This window comes from Hyaena hyaena, unplaced genomic scaffold (assembly GCF_003009895.1).
Source record: "Hyaena hyaena isolate Hyena2069 unplaced genomic scaffold, ASM300989v1 scaffold_36, whole genome shotgun sequence".
NCBI classification, from domain to species: Eukaryota; Metazoa; Chordata; class Mammalia; order Carnivora; family Hyaenidae; genus Hyaena; species Hyaena hyaena.
In genome coordinates this window covers 5,238,182-5,254,341 of record NW_024080668.1, presented here as the reverse complement: position 1 = coordinate 5,254,341, position 16,160 = coordinate 5,238,182, and the positions used below count along the sequence as shown (strand labels likewise).

The window sequence follows — 16,160 nt, the reverse complement described above, 5'->3', positions numbered from 1 at the left end:
CTGAGAGAGTCAAAACCCAATGTGTGCTTCCTGACCCCAAGCTACATCTCCTGGTGGTGGTAGATTTTCTTGACACAAGTGCCTCTCGGGACCCCAAACCTAGGAGGTCAAACCACAAAAGCAGAGACACTGCAGCAATAAAAAGACTCTGCCCCAGGCCCTGGCAAATGGAGGCAGCCGCTGGAAATCACTAGCCTCTGGGCCTTGTTCACCCACCGAGACCGACATCCGTCCCAGGGCTGAGCTCACAAGCACTCTCTGCACACTGTTTTCCAGAACCTTCCTTCAGAGTCCGACACAGACATCCAATGGATCACTCACGACGTTCACCAGATCTGTCATCGAATTATTTTGACCACTTCCAAAAGTCACATCCACTCTCCCAAAGGGCAAGGCAAAAAGAACGTGGCAGAGACCTTGGAAAGGATTCCGAAGGAATTTGGAGCATTTGGAGCGTGGCCACGTCCCAGGTTTAAGTGATTACTTGTTAGATCTGGAAGCTTCTGGGGTGCCTGGGTGGCTCAGTCAGTTAAGCAACTGGCTTCGGCTCGGGTCATGATCTCATAGTTCATGGGTTCGAGTCCCGCGTCAGGCTCTGTGCTGACAGCTAGCTCACGGCCTGGAGCCTGTTTCAGATTCTGTGTCTCCCTCTCTCTCTGACCCTCCCCTGCTCATGCTGTCTCTCTCTCTCTCAGACAAAAAACAAAACAAAAAACCTTAGTTCTGGAAGCTTCTTTAGAACAGCAGCAGCACCTCACAAATGGAGACCTTTACACATAACACACCGACATCATCCACTTATTATCTGGGCTGCGGGCTCTGACATGGGGCTAGTACAATCCGCAATTCGGCAGTGCCCAAAACAGAAGATTTCACTGGTTCCCTCCACAGTTCATCCTGCGGGCCCAAACAGCTGGCGTCTCAGGGCCTAGTTCCACAGCACAACACGGCCCATTTACAAAGCACCTCCACTGTGCTATGCACCGGACACATTTTATCCACATAACCACCTAAAAGGTGTTGGTCTCGCTTCATACAGAACAAGGAAATGGGGGCTCAGCAAGGCTAAGTAACCTGTTCGAGGCACCCGGTGAATTCTGCAGCCTGGGTTCTCACCCAGGCTGCCGCACTCTGCTCCCCTCACCATTCCACGCTGTCCCTAGCAAACACCCCCCTCCCCGTGTCCCTTGAGTAAGGAAACTTCACCCTGTGCCCCCCAATTCCTGGGCTCTCTCTCACTATCTTCAGCACCTCACGGACTTTGTGCTAGCTGTTTTCAACTTCCCGGTATGTCTGTCCCAGCAGATACCCCCTGCTCGAAGCAGTCCCCTCCGTGATCTGCAAACATTACAAGGACATCAAAACAAAGCTATCAGCTGGGTTCCTGGCTTTCGCAGCCAGTCCAAACTCTTTTGTTTGACTCTCAGACAGCTTATTGACTAGGTGATGGGGTCAGAAGTTTGCTTTCCACCTAGGCTCTTCGAGAATGGAGCCCTGGGCTAGAAGAAGGAATTGCGGGGCAGGGTGGGGAAAATGCACCCAGTCAAGATTTCAGATTTACCCCATCGGCAAGGAAAATGGACTCACAGGCTGAGAACCTGCCGAAGTGAGAAAGGGTTAAGGGAGGAAAAAATAGGAACCAAAGGAACAAAAATCACCTACATCCTGTCCCCTCTTGAATTAACACGGGCATGGGCAACCCACTCACTGGAATGTTCTCAGAGACTCTCTGTGTCCACATGAAGGCGGAGGAAAGTAGGGGAGGGCAGGAAGCTGATAAGCCGAGCGATGCACGCAGCTGCATTTTATAAGATACCTGCTTTCCCACGTCAGGTGTTTTCACACATCTCCATCCCGATCTGAAAGAGGGTCCTCACTCCCCACCCGGTCCCTCCTTCCTAACACACACCCCCCTCACCCTGACCCCGACAGTTTATCTTTGCCTATTGGGAAAACTGTCATTTATCGAGTAATCTACTCCTCATATATTGTTAAACAGACCACAGGGGTTATCAGTGCAGTTGATACAGGAAGATAAACAGCAACCTCTTATGCAAATAGCACTAAGAATGGGAGACTGGCCACAGGACAAAAATCAGACTTTAGGAGAACATGCCTTCTCCTCGGTTCCGAAGCTGGAAATCGCAGGGACCTGGAGAAGCTTCTCTGGATGGGTTCTCCTGTCTCTTTCTTGTAGGGAGGGGCAGCTGTGTGTGTGTGTGTGTGTGTGTGTGTGTGTCTGTCTGTCTGTCTGTGTGTCGGTGTGTGTGTCTGTGTGTGTCCGTCCAACCCGCTCTGCAAAGAAGAGCAGTGGCTTCATGTCTAACTAATAGGATCTCCTTTCTGTGACCATAGGCTTCTCCTTCCTGCACCAGACACTTCATTACTCCGGGATTTCAGACCCACTGCAACGAGCTTTGTTCAGAAAGAGAGAGAAGGTATTCTCCAAGGTGGGAGTGGAAAAAAATTCCACGGAGAACCGGGAGTTCTGGGCTCCGAGCCACAATCCACACGACCGGGAGACACTCCCTCCCCGTGGGCTCTGCCGGCCCGTCTCCGCCTGGCAGCAGGCAGGTCCAGGTGGCATCTTCTGAAACCCTTCTCATTATTTTAAGGGCAAACTCACATCAAGGACCCAGAGGTGAGTGGCTCCAAGTCACAAAAGAATTGCACGGAGAGAGACAGGGCAATCTGCGTCTCACACCAGGCTGCAGGCTGGAGAGGGGGAACCCAGGGAATGACAGAGTCCAGGGCTGGCCACAATGAAAGACCGAATGGAACAGCCTAATTTACACAGGAAGTGAGCACTTACCAGACCCTTCATCTCAACACACAAAACCCTCGGCCATATCTGGAAGCAATTACATCCAGTTAACATGATCTGCTTGCCACCACAATTAACTGCAAACAGAAATATTTTTCACTTTTGCAACAGGGGATGCCAAGGTTTGGCCTGTCCGCGTTACCCGCCCTCCCCTCCTACCCCCGCCCACCCCCCACGCCCCCCTGCCATCGAATGTGGCTGCTGGGGACTATGGAGCAGCTACCCAGCTCGCAAAAACAAAAACCACTCTTGTACCTGTCAGGACACAAAAAAAGTAAAATCGTGGATAGTTGTGAACGGAGGAAGGGGGGAGGGGTGGCGAACACCACCGCGCTGGAGACGGAGGAAGAGGCCAGGCACGCGGGCCCTACACGCGCCTGCCACGCTCACGAGTCCCGCCCCGGTTTCCCACACGCAACTTCAAGGGAAGGAAAATGTTTTTAGAGTCACTCAATTTAGCAGCGTTTCACATTGTTTTTAGGTACCGTCTCTATGCCTTCTGCCAAGGGGACGGGGGTGGGGGTGGGGGGTTGCAGAGAGGTAGACTCGCAAATGTGAGCAGATCCTGAATTTAGCAGAGCATTTAGGGGACAACTGTCACGATTTCACTTCTGCACGGACCACTTCCCCTCCCTACTCGGCGAGAACGCCTTCCAGGCAGCTTTCACCTGCTCAGGAGGGGCGAGAGCCTCTATTTATTTGGGACGAGCACAGTGTTCCACGCAGAGGGGGACGGGCCAGCTCCCCATCTCCAAACCGCCCCCCCTGCTCAGCTGCCTCGATTCACTGACCACTCCCATCCCTTCTCTCTGCACCCAGCCCACCAACTGGAGAAGAGCTGATTTTCCCTGGAGTGACTGTCCACGATGCCAGAGACAGATGGGACAGATCTGCTTTAAAGTTCCGAAAGGAGGCACCATCTCCGGCCGCTTCCCCGCCACAGGCCCGTCTTCCCGGGGCCGGACCCAACGGGCTGCTGTGGTCCCCAATGCAGTCCGCTCCTCTGTCACCAGGGTCCTCTAAAGCAGCAGCAGAGGCGAGGCAGAAGTGACACATCCATTTGCCAGACGGCTCACAAACATCTCCTCTAAAAGAGGCCAAAGCCTCCCGCGGGAACCAGGTCAAACCGCGCTCTTGCCCGCAAACGTCACATTTACAACCGTGACTCGCACGCAAAAGGAGGAAAAACTAGGTAGCTTCTCTTTGGTTCCAAGGCTGTGATGAGGAGGAACATCTTTATAGGTTAGACGGGAAAAAGTACTAGGCCTTCCTTTCCAGTCTTTAAAAAATAACGTTACAGGGGCGCCTGGGTGGCTCAGTCGGTTCAGCGTCCGACTCCGGCTCAGGTCATGATCTCACAGTTCGTGGATTCGAGCCCCGCGTCGGCCTCTGTGCTGACAGCTCGGAGCCTGGAGCCGGCTTTGGATTCTGTGTCTACCTCTCTCCGTCCCTCCCCTGCTCATGCTCTGTCTCTCTCTCCCTCAAAAATAAACATTAAAATAATTCTTAAATAACATTACAACGAGGAAGAAAGAGACCTTTCAGTGACAGCCACAGAGCATGCCACGTGCCCGCCCCTGGGCTGTGTAGATCCAAATGCACCATCCATGGGTAAGATCAGGACAGCTCGATGAAGTCCACGTTAGAACTTCCTCTCAGAGATGAGGAAGCAGGTGGTTAGGCATCTCGGCCCCAGAGCTTCTAAGAGTCCGAGGATAAATTCAAGCCCAGCTTCAACTGCAGACCCAACGCTTCCTTCCCAGCTGCCCACCAGTCTGCAGCCAACACTTCTAGAAACTTCTGACACTACAGCAGTGGAAAAGCCAGCAAATCATCATCCCCTGAAATCCCCCCCACACCCACTCTCGGGGGACAGCCACGCATGGCGGTCCCTCCCCCGCCCACCCCCAGGCTCCACACGCCCATCAAGGCACACGCTCAGCTCAGGGGGGCCCCTGCACAGCCCTCCAGGCATGGAAACGGTTAAGTCGCCCTCACTGAATAAATCAAAAGTTCAAGGCTGCAACATACCACAGTGATTCCCTCTTTACATATGACAAGAGCCAGAGAGGGGCTGAAATCCCAAGCATCCTGACGGGGCCTCCCCGGCCGCACAGGTTACGCAGCCAGGGTCAGGGCCGCGGACCTTTAGCGGCAACATTCATTTCCTGAACAGGGCAAGTCCTCCGGACCATAAAGCTAATAGGGACTTCCTCGCACGGCGAGCAACGGCTGACGGGGCTACTTGTCACTGGCCACGCAGGCGGAGAGCGCTGGTTCCCATTAGCGGGTTATGATGCCAGGTGCTACTAATAAGGTGCATCGGCAAGAAACAAGAGCCTGCGAGGTTGTCTCTCTGGCTCTGGAAGTAATCAGGCCTGGGCTTCAGGGCCGGGGCGGGGGGGGGCCTTATTTCGAGAGAGGGTGGGGGAGAGGGGCGGCATTGAGCCACAGTAGACCCCAACAGCATCCAACCTGCGGAAGGGCTGAAGTAAATACATTTCAAACAACCCCTCCGCATTTCCCCCAACTACCATGAAAGACTCCCCCGAATTAACACTAATAATGTCCCCCCACCGGCGACTCCAGGCCTTGATGGATCACCGAGGGCCATTACGGTCAGCCACATCTGCTTCTCACTACGGCAAAGGGAGTTGTGCCAACATGCTTAATGGCATTAAGATCACAACGCTCAGCTAATCCACTTAGAGACGGACGCACCGGGTGAGGGTGGCGGGGGGCTCGGCGAGAGAGCCGCCCCCCACCCCCCCGTCAGGCTGGGGTCACGAAAGAAGTGGGAAGCAGGGAGGCGGCCTCACATGCGAGTCCCTGCTGTGTGCTTTATGTCACCTGGTACCTCGTTTAACATGTTTAAAACCACACTGAGACGTAAAGGGCTAACCTCGCTTCACAGGAGGAGAGGCTGACAGGCGAAGTCGTTTGTCCAAGCTCACAAGGCAGTGCCAACATTCACACCCACGGCTCTCTGACGTCACAGCTTGCCGCCACCAAGACAATGGTCAGTGGCAGTGTATCTCTCTCACTCCTGACATGCCTGTGCACATGTACAAGTCCTTACTGACGACTGATGGGGGATGGAAACGGCCCTGAAGGGGCGCCCGAATGGCTCAGTAGGAAAAACGAGCGTATGACTCTTGATCCTGGGGTCATGAGTTTGAGTCCCAGGCTGGGTGTAGAGATTACTTAAGTAAATAAACAGCCTTAAAATAAATAAATAAATAATATTTTTTATTTTTTTAATGTTTTATTTTTAATTTATTTCTGAGAGAGAGAGACAGCGTGAGCAGGGGAGGGTCAGAGAGAGAGGGAGACACCGAATCTGAAACAGGCTCCAGGCTTTGACCTGTCAGCACAGAGCCTAATGCAGGGCACGAACCCATGAACCATGAGATCATGACCTGAACAGAAGTCAGACGCTTAGCCAACTGAGCCACCCAGGCGCCCCCGACAAATAATATTTTAAAGTTAATAAATGGCCGAGGGAGCCTAGGTGGCTCAGTCGGTTAAGGAGCTGACTCGACTCTTAAATCTAGAGAACAAACGGAGGGTTGCTGGAGGGGTTGGGGGAAGGAGGGGGGCTAAATGGTTAAGGGGCTTTAAGGATTCTACTCCTGAAATCATTGCTGCACTATATGCTACCTAACTTGGATGTAAATGTAAAAAATAAATTAAATTTTAAAAATGTTAAAGAGAGTCCAACTCTGGATTTCAGCTCAGGTCATGATCTCAGTGTTCATAAGTTCGAGCCCCACGTCGGGCTGTATGCTGAAAGCACAGAGCCTGCTTGGGATTCTCTCTACCTCTCTCTCTGCCCCCTCCTCCCCTCTCAAAAACAGATAAACATTTACAAAAATTTCTTAAATTATTAAAAATAGGGGGCACCTGGGTGGCTTAGTTGGTTTAGCAGCTGACATGGGCTCAGGTCATGATATCACAGTTTGTGGGTTCGAGCCCCGCATTGGGCTCCGTGCTGACAGCTTGGAGACTGGAGCCTGCTTCGGATTCTGTGTCTCCTGCTCTCTGCCCCTCCCTGACTTGTGCTCTGTCTCTCTTTCTCTCAAAAACAAATAAACATTAATACACATTTTCTTAATTATTAAAAATAGTATATGGCCCCAAAGAGGGGAGAAGTCTAAACACCACTTCTAACTGGCCCACAATTTCTCCTCTTCATCAAAATTTCTGTGACTGAGACTTCTCATAACTCAGCCAGCGATGTCCTGCTTTTTGGGAAAGTTCTTCCTCCTAGCTAACTTGGGTTCTTCCTGCTGCAAACTGAGTCCAATCCATTCCTGCCGAAGGAAATGAAGTCTTGAGGTCAGAGTCGACCGCGAGCTAGGCATTTAGAATTGAGCAGGTCCCGGCGAGCTTTCAGCTGAAGTTTCCATACTGACAATAAAGTACCGAGTCCCCCGCCAGCAGCTGCAGACACAACCCTCACGTAGGCAAAACCCAACCGTAGTGTTTCCAGACGGAGCCAGCATAATAAGGACACTGGGGCTTTTAAGGGGAAACAGTAGAAAGGGGAATTTCTGATTATGCTGGCATGAAATTAACAGTGTGGAATTTTTATTTTTGTAAGTGAGTTTCTTTTTCTCTCCCGTTTTCTGGTTTTTGAGTCAGCAAAAAAGGGCCCCATCGCCCGAAGCTGGTCTCCCTGTGTCCGTATGAGATGATAAGATACGGTTCTCCTGGGACTCATGTGGTCCCGACTCTGGAAGCCCTGAACCCCCTGAAGTAAGCAGCCCCCGTGCTACCTTCCTCCTCGCGAGCCACCCGAGGGGACGGGGAGGCCAGAGGGGACCGAGCGATGAGCGTCCTGGTCACCGACTGCGGGAAACACAGAGCCGGTCCTTCCTGATGCCCCCTTCCCTTCTGATTCCATCGGGGGCCGCTGGCCCAAGCAGGGCATTATGGAAAAAACAGTGGAGCCCAAAGCCCTGAGCACAAGCCCCGGCCCCATGGTGGGACGCGTCAGTTCACCTCTCATGCTTCCCTCTGCCCTTCAGGGAATTCACAACTAATGTCCCCCTTACAGCGCAGCCAGGGCGTGTCAGTCTGCCTCTGAATGCACTCAGCACAGAACCTGGTATGTACCAAGCACTGAAAATGCTGTTTGCCAAACCCACCATCAGAAGCATCTTGCACTGGTGGGGGGGGCGGGAGGGGAGCGGAAGGCGCTCTGGAAGGCCCGGCCGCCACGACCCCGGACTGCCGTCAGTCAGCTGGGGTCTGTGCTCCTCTGCCTCGACCACAGCGATGTGCCTGGCCAGCCACAAGCACGGGCTCTCAGGACTGGGTGAGCCTGCTTGGCAGCTGGAACGGAGGCCAGGGGAGTGCTGCCCGGCTAAATTTAAATGAGAACTGGAATGACTCATCAGGCCTCGGGTCAATGGGACAAAGAGTACCCTGGCCACCAGGGTATGAGGAGATCAGCTTCTGGGGGGTGGGGGGGGAACGCGGGTGCTCACGGTGCCCCAGCCCCATATGGTGCCTGGGCCACGGTTTTTACGGTGAACTCACACCTTGCGGGGAAAGCAGGACGTGGCCCAACACGAACACACTTCCTACCCTGCTCTGCCAGTGTGCCCTGTTTCACAACAACAGCAATAGAAACACAACAGCAAACACGCGTGAACACTTACTTCGTGTTACCGTTCCTTGCATTTGACCTGTATTTGCTGATTAATCCATGTAACAACCCAGTGGGACCGTACGGTCATTATTCCCGTTTTATCAGGGAGCACAGAGAGGTTAGGTAACATCACTACGGTCACACAGCTTGGTAAGCAGTAAAAAAAAAAATCAGGATTGTGGCCCAGGTAAGTCCACTTTGCTAATGTGCTATGAGTAAAACATCGGAGGTAGGAAGGTGGGGTTGCCATGGTCAGTTTTTCTTTCCACCAAAATAACTGCCATTGAGTCAGGGCTTTCATCTAATGCCACTGAAACAGAACCTTGAAAACCTTCTGTTACCGAGGAATGTTCTGGAATCCTCCAACAGGCATGCCGAGACACACCTGTATTCATTTATTAAGATTCTGAGCTCTCATCCTCGGGCTGTCAGTTGGACTGGTTTTAAAGTCATTAATTAAAAAAAAAAAATTAAAACTGATTGGAAAGGTTTGTCTCCTGAATTAGCTGAAAGGAGAGTTGTGAATGGAGTTTGATTTTAACAGTTTAGGATAATTGCTATTTTATTTTATTTTTAAATATTTTTATTTCTGAGAGAGAGAGAGAGCAGGGGAGAGTCAGAGAGAGAGGGAGACACAGACTCTGAAGCAGATTCCAGGCTCTGAGCTGGCTGTCAGCACAGAGCCCGATGCGGGGCTCGAACCCACGAACCGTGAAATCACAACCTGAGCCAAAATCGGATGCTTAACTGACTGAGCCACCCAGGCGCCCCCATAATCACGATTTTAAAGATTCATAAACCAAGATTCTAGAACAAGCAGGAGGAAAACGTGTGGCTGAGCTGAACATTCTTCCTCTGCTTCCAGCAATTAGCAGCTCCGTCCGACAGTGACAGCAAATGTAAATGGGACTTTTCATACGGAGATGAAAGACCTGGCCACTTCCCTCCACTGGAAATAAAATATAGAAGAAATCATCTTCAGAATTTCCCAGAGTGTCGTCGAGATCCCAGAGGACTCCGTAACCCTATGCGAGTAAAAGTCTTAAAAAAACAAAGGGTGGACAGGATCAAATCAAAGAGACCCCCCCGCCCGGCCTGTGTTTGCTGGCTGACTGCCAACCCAGATTCCAAAACAGAGCAAAATGCAATTAGCTGAAAGGACTTCATAAGAATGGGAGTGAGTACACACGCAAGGGGCAGAACTTCTTTAAGAACTCAACAATCCAGAAAGAGCTCCTCCAACCACCGAGTTCTACAAACCAAGGAATGAGGCTCCAGGTGAGAAAGAGACTAACAGTGGTCCCGCGCCCCACATCCCGGGAGCTGAGGCCAGAGGCCCAGCCCACTCCCCAGCCACACGCACCACCATGAAACCTCCCGCCATCCTTCCAACCTCACAACTAACGACCCCTCCAAAGGCAAGACTTCCAGAGTCCGGGAGGTTTTAAACGTTAAGTCATTCATCACCCCCCAAAAGGCCACTTCCTGGAAATAGAAATGGATTCAGAAAGGATTTGGGCAAATCTGTGAATGACAGAACAGCCATAAATAGCTACTCAGAGAAGTCGGGCTCCGCCTGACCTTTAGGATTGACGTCAAGGAAGATGGCTACAGCCTCGGACGGTGGTATCTTAGGGATGGTGTTGGCACCCAGAGACTAGGTCAGATGGACCTGACCCAGAATGGCAATGCCCATGTGCTTATATGGCCTGGCGCAGAGCGCTCGGGATGGGGAATCAGAAGGCCAGTTGGGCTCCTGACTCTATCCATTTATAGCTCTGTGACCTTGGCCAAGTCATTTATTGGCTCCAAAGCTCAGTTTCCTCGTCTGCAGGTTGGGGCTAAAAGTGGTCCACGATCCCACTGGATCATCCAAAACCCGCAGGTGCTCCAGAAATCTCAATTGCTCAGACTTCAGAAAGGTACCACGGGTCTTATGGTATTTGCCAGTCCCAGGGACTCTAGGGGAGCACTCTGTAATCAAACACATTAATATTTTTGCAGCAAAACATATGAATATTCAAAGTAGATGGGATAAATATAGCCTCACATCAGTTCAGATCAGGTTCTGCCACTAAATGAGTTGCACAAAACCTTTCAGCTTTCAGAGCTTCTCAGACTTTATATTCACAGATGCGGAATGACAGACCTGTACCCACTGGCGGGGGGGAGGGGGCTGTCGGGCTGAGAAAGTCATTAAAAGTGCTTTGCCAAGAAGAAAGTGCTACAGTTGATAAAAAGCGCTATATTACGGCTGCATCACGAGCAGAGCTTGGTTTGACCTCAGAGGCACCTAAAGCCAGCAGAAGAAGGAAAGGCGACCGAGAGTAAGGGCAACCGCTAAACTCCCCAAAGTGGCCGAAACCAAGGTCAACAGCTGCTGGCCCTCTACATGGTCAACCACTGAAAACAGAGCAGCTGGTCACCTGAGACAGACCAAGGCAAAGAGCCAGGCAGAATCTGTCATCTCAACTGTGTGGCCCGCGCACCCTAGAGCTGGCCCCAGGAAGCCTCTGGGAAGGGCTGCAGACACGGGTCCCGGGAGCTGGCTGAGATCATTCCTTGTGTTTCCCGAGCATCTCTTCGAGACCCAGGCCGGAGTTCCTACTGTGCGTGTGCCGGATACGCCCTGTGGCTGGTCTAACTGGCAGACCTGACCCCACTCTCTGATTCTGCAGCACTTGACTCAGAAACCTATTCAGGCCGGGCTGTGGGAGCCTAGGGAGGCTGAGGGCTACGAATGAAGACTGTTCACACCTAAGACAGCAACACTGCCCCCTGTAATCTTAACAGCACGTGTACAGAACTCCGAGAAAGAAAAGGTGCACCTGACCCAGGTGAGCAGGTCCCTAGAGCAGATCCAGGTAAGCCCACGCGCACAACAGCTCCAGCCTTTTGGAGACAGAGAGAAAGACGAGAGATGAACGCAGTGGAGAGGCCAATCTTCCAGAAGCCTGCTGTGACCCTGCCTCCCTCAGATACTGTCCCCTGTGATGTGAGCACGCTGGAGAAGGTTGTGGCATTCAGACCTTGCTCCTGCATCTGCCTGGAGAATGCTGCTGGTCTTTCAGGTCTGCTGCCCTTCTGGACCCTTCAGGTAAGTGAGCCCCAGCTAATTTACGGAAGGAGTATCTTTGTCCGGTCTCTCCATCAGTCTGTGACTGCAGAGGATGCTGCCCACACAGCCTCGCCAAGGAGCAATGCAGAGACCACGACTTCGCTGTTCTGTTCTGTCTGTGAGTCGCGCCAACAGGCTCTTGCAGCCTGGGACCGAGGGATGCCAGTCGCGGGATTCGTACCAGGCCCTCTCCCTCCTGCGCCACTTCCCAGCCTTCCCGCTCCCCACGCCATACAGGCAACAGTTAATTTCCCCTGGACTCAATCTCCAGGGACACTTCAGTCTATGGCTTAAAAGTAAAACGAAATAAAACCTGTAGCTTGCTACTTTGCCACGTTCATCACTGCTATGTTTCCACTTAATTGCACAGCGTCCCGACTTCTAATTGTTTTGTCTCCTCCTTTTGTTTGTACTAGTGGTTGTGAGAAACAGGAATTAGGGAAGTAGCACCCTAACCCAGGAGCTCTGAGGGAGAGAGGAAAAGCCTCCCACGAAGTGCATCTGATCAGGAGCCAACGGGCGGCCAGGGCGAGCAAGGGCTGAGAAGCCCCAGGAACATTTTCTCCCCTCCCGGCTTTCTTCAGTCCGCACAGCTTTCCACGCGGGGCACTGCCCTCGGCTCCAGTTTCTTGGGCTGCACCAGCTTACTTTCCACTCTCGGTCAAAAGCGCTTTGCCCATGCCAGCAGCCCATAGCCAAGGATCCCTGGGCCAGCGCCTCGCCGTCATAAGCTCCTAGGGACAGGGACATTCTCTGCACCGCCTCATGGCTAGCACAGCCCCAGTGGAAGGCAGCTCTGTGGACACTACACTCTAGAAATCTAGATGCCAAGGGGGGCAATGTGGAGACGTGAACAAAAATGGGGACCGGTGGGTCAGTCCGTCACCGGCACACAGTGTCGCCCACTGCTCTAGGGATTTCTGGATGCTCCTTCATTGATGCAGCACCACGCTCTGCAGACCATCTCCATTTTTAAGAGTAAAACAAAACTCGTAAAGGTTACATAACTATACCACGCTCTCCTGGTGAGATGTGGCTAGGTCCACGGCCCACGCTCTGCGGAGCGCAACACAGCCAGGCCTCCGCCTCTCCCCAGGAGGGCAAAGGGCCCCGCAGACTGGGAGCCTGGACCCCTAAGGGAGAGTGGGATCTTCCGTGGCCCTCCCAGGTGAAGACGCAATCAGGACCAGAGGAGAGCCAGATGCAAAAGTACTTTCCACCAGACCCCATTTCCCATAGCACCTATCTGAAATAATTCACATCCGGAGAAGATGAGAAATCTATCTGGTCAAGTTTGGGGAGGGGGGTTTCCTCTCTAGGAAAGTTTGAGCAAAAACAAACACAGCCTCAGTCTATTTCTGGGTGGTGCAAGCGTCGAGAAGGCACACCTCAGCGGCGGTTATTTTTCGCACCCACCGGAAAAATTCGGCTACAATTAGCTCAGCGGCACTTTCCGCAAGGTAGGTCTCAAAGCAGCGGATCAGGCGGCGTGGGAGCAGGTTCCGGCTGGGCGTGGGGTAACTGCTGACCCCCTAGGTGCCCGCCCTGCCCCCCCACCCTCTCACTCATGCCCCCTCTTGTACCTGAATGAGCAACAGGAGCGGGTAGAAAAAGAGGGTCGCTCAAGTGAAGAATCCACCCCAGATCGGCAAAACAGTGGCCAAGAGGGTGTGCAGGAAATGTTACCGTGGATGACAACAAAATTGGATTTCCTGACACCGTTCACCCGACCCAGGGACCAGAGGGTAAAAGAACGGGCGTATCGTCACAGCAGATGCAAGGGAAAAGCAAACCCACTCTGATCCTGTCCGTATTTACTTAGGAGCAATTCTCAAAACCCTCTGGTTCTGTAGACATGACCCTCTTCAGCACTGAGGGTCTCCAAGGGCCAGCGAAGTACAAGGAGGCTCACACCTGAACCCTGTCTCTGACTCTGTGTGACCCTGGGAAAAGGGCTTAGCATCTTCCTACGTGAAAGAAGGGCACCCCCACCTCAGGGGACCGCCGTGACAAAAATGTGACTCCGCGTAAAGCACTTAGTAGTGAACCAGGCACGTCCTGAGAGCTCAATATATGGTCATTTCACAAAGAAAGAGACAGGGGCCAGAGGGGAGCCAATGCTGGCCCGAAGTCGCATTCCATTCAACGTGAGCAGAGACGGGATGACCCAGGCTCCCATACCCACCCTTCCCTCTAGAATTTAAATCAACTCCCTCTAACCGTGTTGGCAAAGGGCAGAGAATGAGCAGGGAAAGGGAGCAGCGTGCCTGGTGAGAAAGGTTCACCAGGACCGGCTCACATGGTTTAGGCAGCATCCAGCCCCCCCCCCAACCCCCCACCCCCACCCCCTGCGCTCCGGAGCTGTGGGGAGCACTGTCTGGGGACCTGGGGATCTATGTGCCTGAAACTCAGCCACGTGGCCAGATCCGGGCCACAGGAGACCTTCTTCCTCAATCCTGCTTCTCCTCTTCCTCCAGTTTATCAGTCACTCCCGCAAAGGGGACAGGACCCAACAGCAGAAAAATTAAAAGGAAGCCCGAAGGCAAAAGGAGAGGAAAGAGCGTGATAAGAAGCAGGCCCGGTGAGGTCCCCAGCGCTTAGGAAACACCCGAGGCCCTCTCAGCACATTTGAAACATGTGTCTCCCCCCCACGCCCCCCCCACGCCCCCCCCACCCCCGCCCCAGGACTTAGAAAAAGGGTCTGTTCACAAAGAGCAGGGAGGACAGGGGAGCCGGGCCCCGGGGAGTAGCTGGACGCAGAGGCAGGGTGTCAGGAGCCAGCAGCCCGGGGCCGGGCTGTGGGGCGCGGGGCTGCGAGGGCCCTACCTGTGCTGCTCCACCGCCTCGTTGTCCGGAAGCTCCACCCCACACACGCCGCACTGCTCCCCGATGCTCCGGCTCTCCGACTTCATGCCCACCGCCAGCTCGCCCAGCTTGCTGAACAGCTCCCTCTGGATGAAGCCCTGGGGCAGCAGCCCCCCGTAGGTGCTGAAGTCCATGGACACGGCCAGGGCGGGCTGCACGTGGAGGCCAGGAGTCACTGAAGACGGCACGCTCAGCACGGCGTCGGCCTTGTGATTGGGCAACACAGAATAGATGCCCAGAGGCTTCTCAGCCGGGGGCGCAGGGGGCTCGGGGGGACCCGGGGGGCCCTGGGCAGCCTCGGCCGGGGGCGGCAGCGGCTCGGCGCCCTCCTCGCGCCCATAGTGCAGCTCCCGGGCGCTGGTGATGACGCTGCCGCGAGTGGGGGTCCCAGGCCCTTCTCTGCCCCGCTCCTCAACCCTGTCCCCCGTGGTGCCCGCCATGCTGGGCTCGGCGGCCCCGGGGCTGTCCTGGCCGGGCACCTCGTCCACCTGCATCATCTCCGTCTTCACCTCAGCCACCCCGGCGTGCCGCCCGCCCCCGGCCAGGGCCGGCTCCTCGGGCCCCGCGGGGGGCTGAAGAGCTCCCTGCAGGAGAGACTGTCCTATGGTCATTAAACTGTCCACCGCAGCCTTGGTGGGACTCATGGCCGAAAGGCCGAACGGGGCGGAGACGGAAGGGCTCTGGTCCACCATGGGTCCAGGGAGGCTCCGAGCGGCCATGCTGGCGTACCCGCTCTCCTCGCCGGAATGCTTCGAGACGAAGATGTTCTTGAGGTACCGAGCTTTGTGGTCCTCCTCCTCCTCGGCCGCGCCGTCTGCCATGGTGGCCTCCGCGTCGTTGTCGTCGGAGGCCTGGATGGTCTCCAGGATCTTCAGGCACTGCTCCTCCAGGTACTCGATCTCTAAGATCTCGGCTGCGTACAGCAGGTCGTCGAGGTCCTCCGCCTTGGCCTGCAGCGTGGCCGTGTACGCGTACTCCAGAATCTGCTGGAAGGTCTTTGGCGAGAGGAAGTCCAGAGTATAGTGCTGGCTGTTGCGGTGGAAGAGGATCTCAAACATCTTGCTGGTGCAGGCCAGCACGGTCCGGTGGGCATGGAACTCCTGGCTGTCCACCATGATGACCACATCGCACAGCGTCCCGGCCAGCCGCATCTGGTTGGCCTTGCACAGGAGCCCCGTGGGGTGGCTGGGGTTCTGCAGCTGGATCATGCCCGTCTTTGTCAGATCCATGGTGCTCCCCTCGGCTCAGGCATGAGGCTCTCTTTCCTTCCTGGCTCTGCGTGACGGGCCGGGTGGGTCTCCTGGGCCAACCGAGAGGGCTAGAGGGGATTGGGGTGGGGTGGGGGGGGAGGCACGGAGAAAGAGAGGAGAGAATAACAGACAGATTAGTTAGTGTCCCTGAAAGCAAGAACTCGACACAGAAGGGGAGGAAGAAGCTTCCTGGAACTCTGCACATCTGCCTTGACAAGGCCCGGGGAACAGAGGGTGAAGACCAGGTTCTGTCACAGCATCTGGTTCATTCGCTGCTCTGTGACGTCTGTTAGATGAACTGAAGTGAAATCCTAGGACTCCTGCGCTTCTTTGCGTCTGAGAGTGAGGGGCTCCTGCACATGGCCAACGTGCATCACAAGGAAGTGCCCGGCACTCGCTCTACAGGAGTCCGAGGTTAACCCCTTCCTTTAGCCAACTAAAGTGATC

At 54.2% G+C, this 16,160-nt stretch overlaps 1 protein-coding gene across 1 annotated transcript in view; it reads right to left on the bottom strand.

The window, feature by feature from the left end:
* ZBTB16 (zinc finger and BTB domain containing 16) overlaps window positions 1-16,160 on the bottom strand; it is a 184,505-nt gene that overhangs the window by 165,720 nt on the left and 2,625 nt on the right. The window contains exon 2 of the mRNA XM_039229242.1: window positions 14,425-15,781. Coding sequence (XP_039085173.1) covers window positions 14,425-15,692 — 1,268 coding nt within the window. The 5' untranslated portion in view covers window positions 15,693-15,781. The remainder of the gene's footprint in view (window positions 1-14,424; window positions 15,782-16,160) is intronic.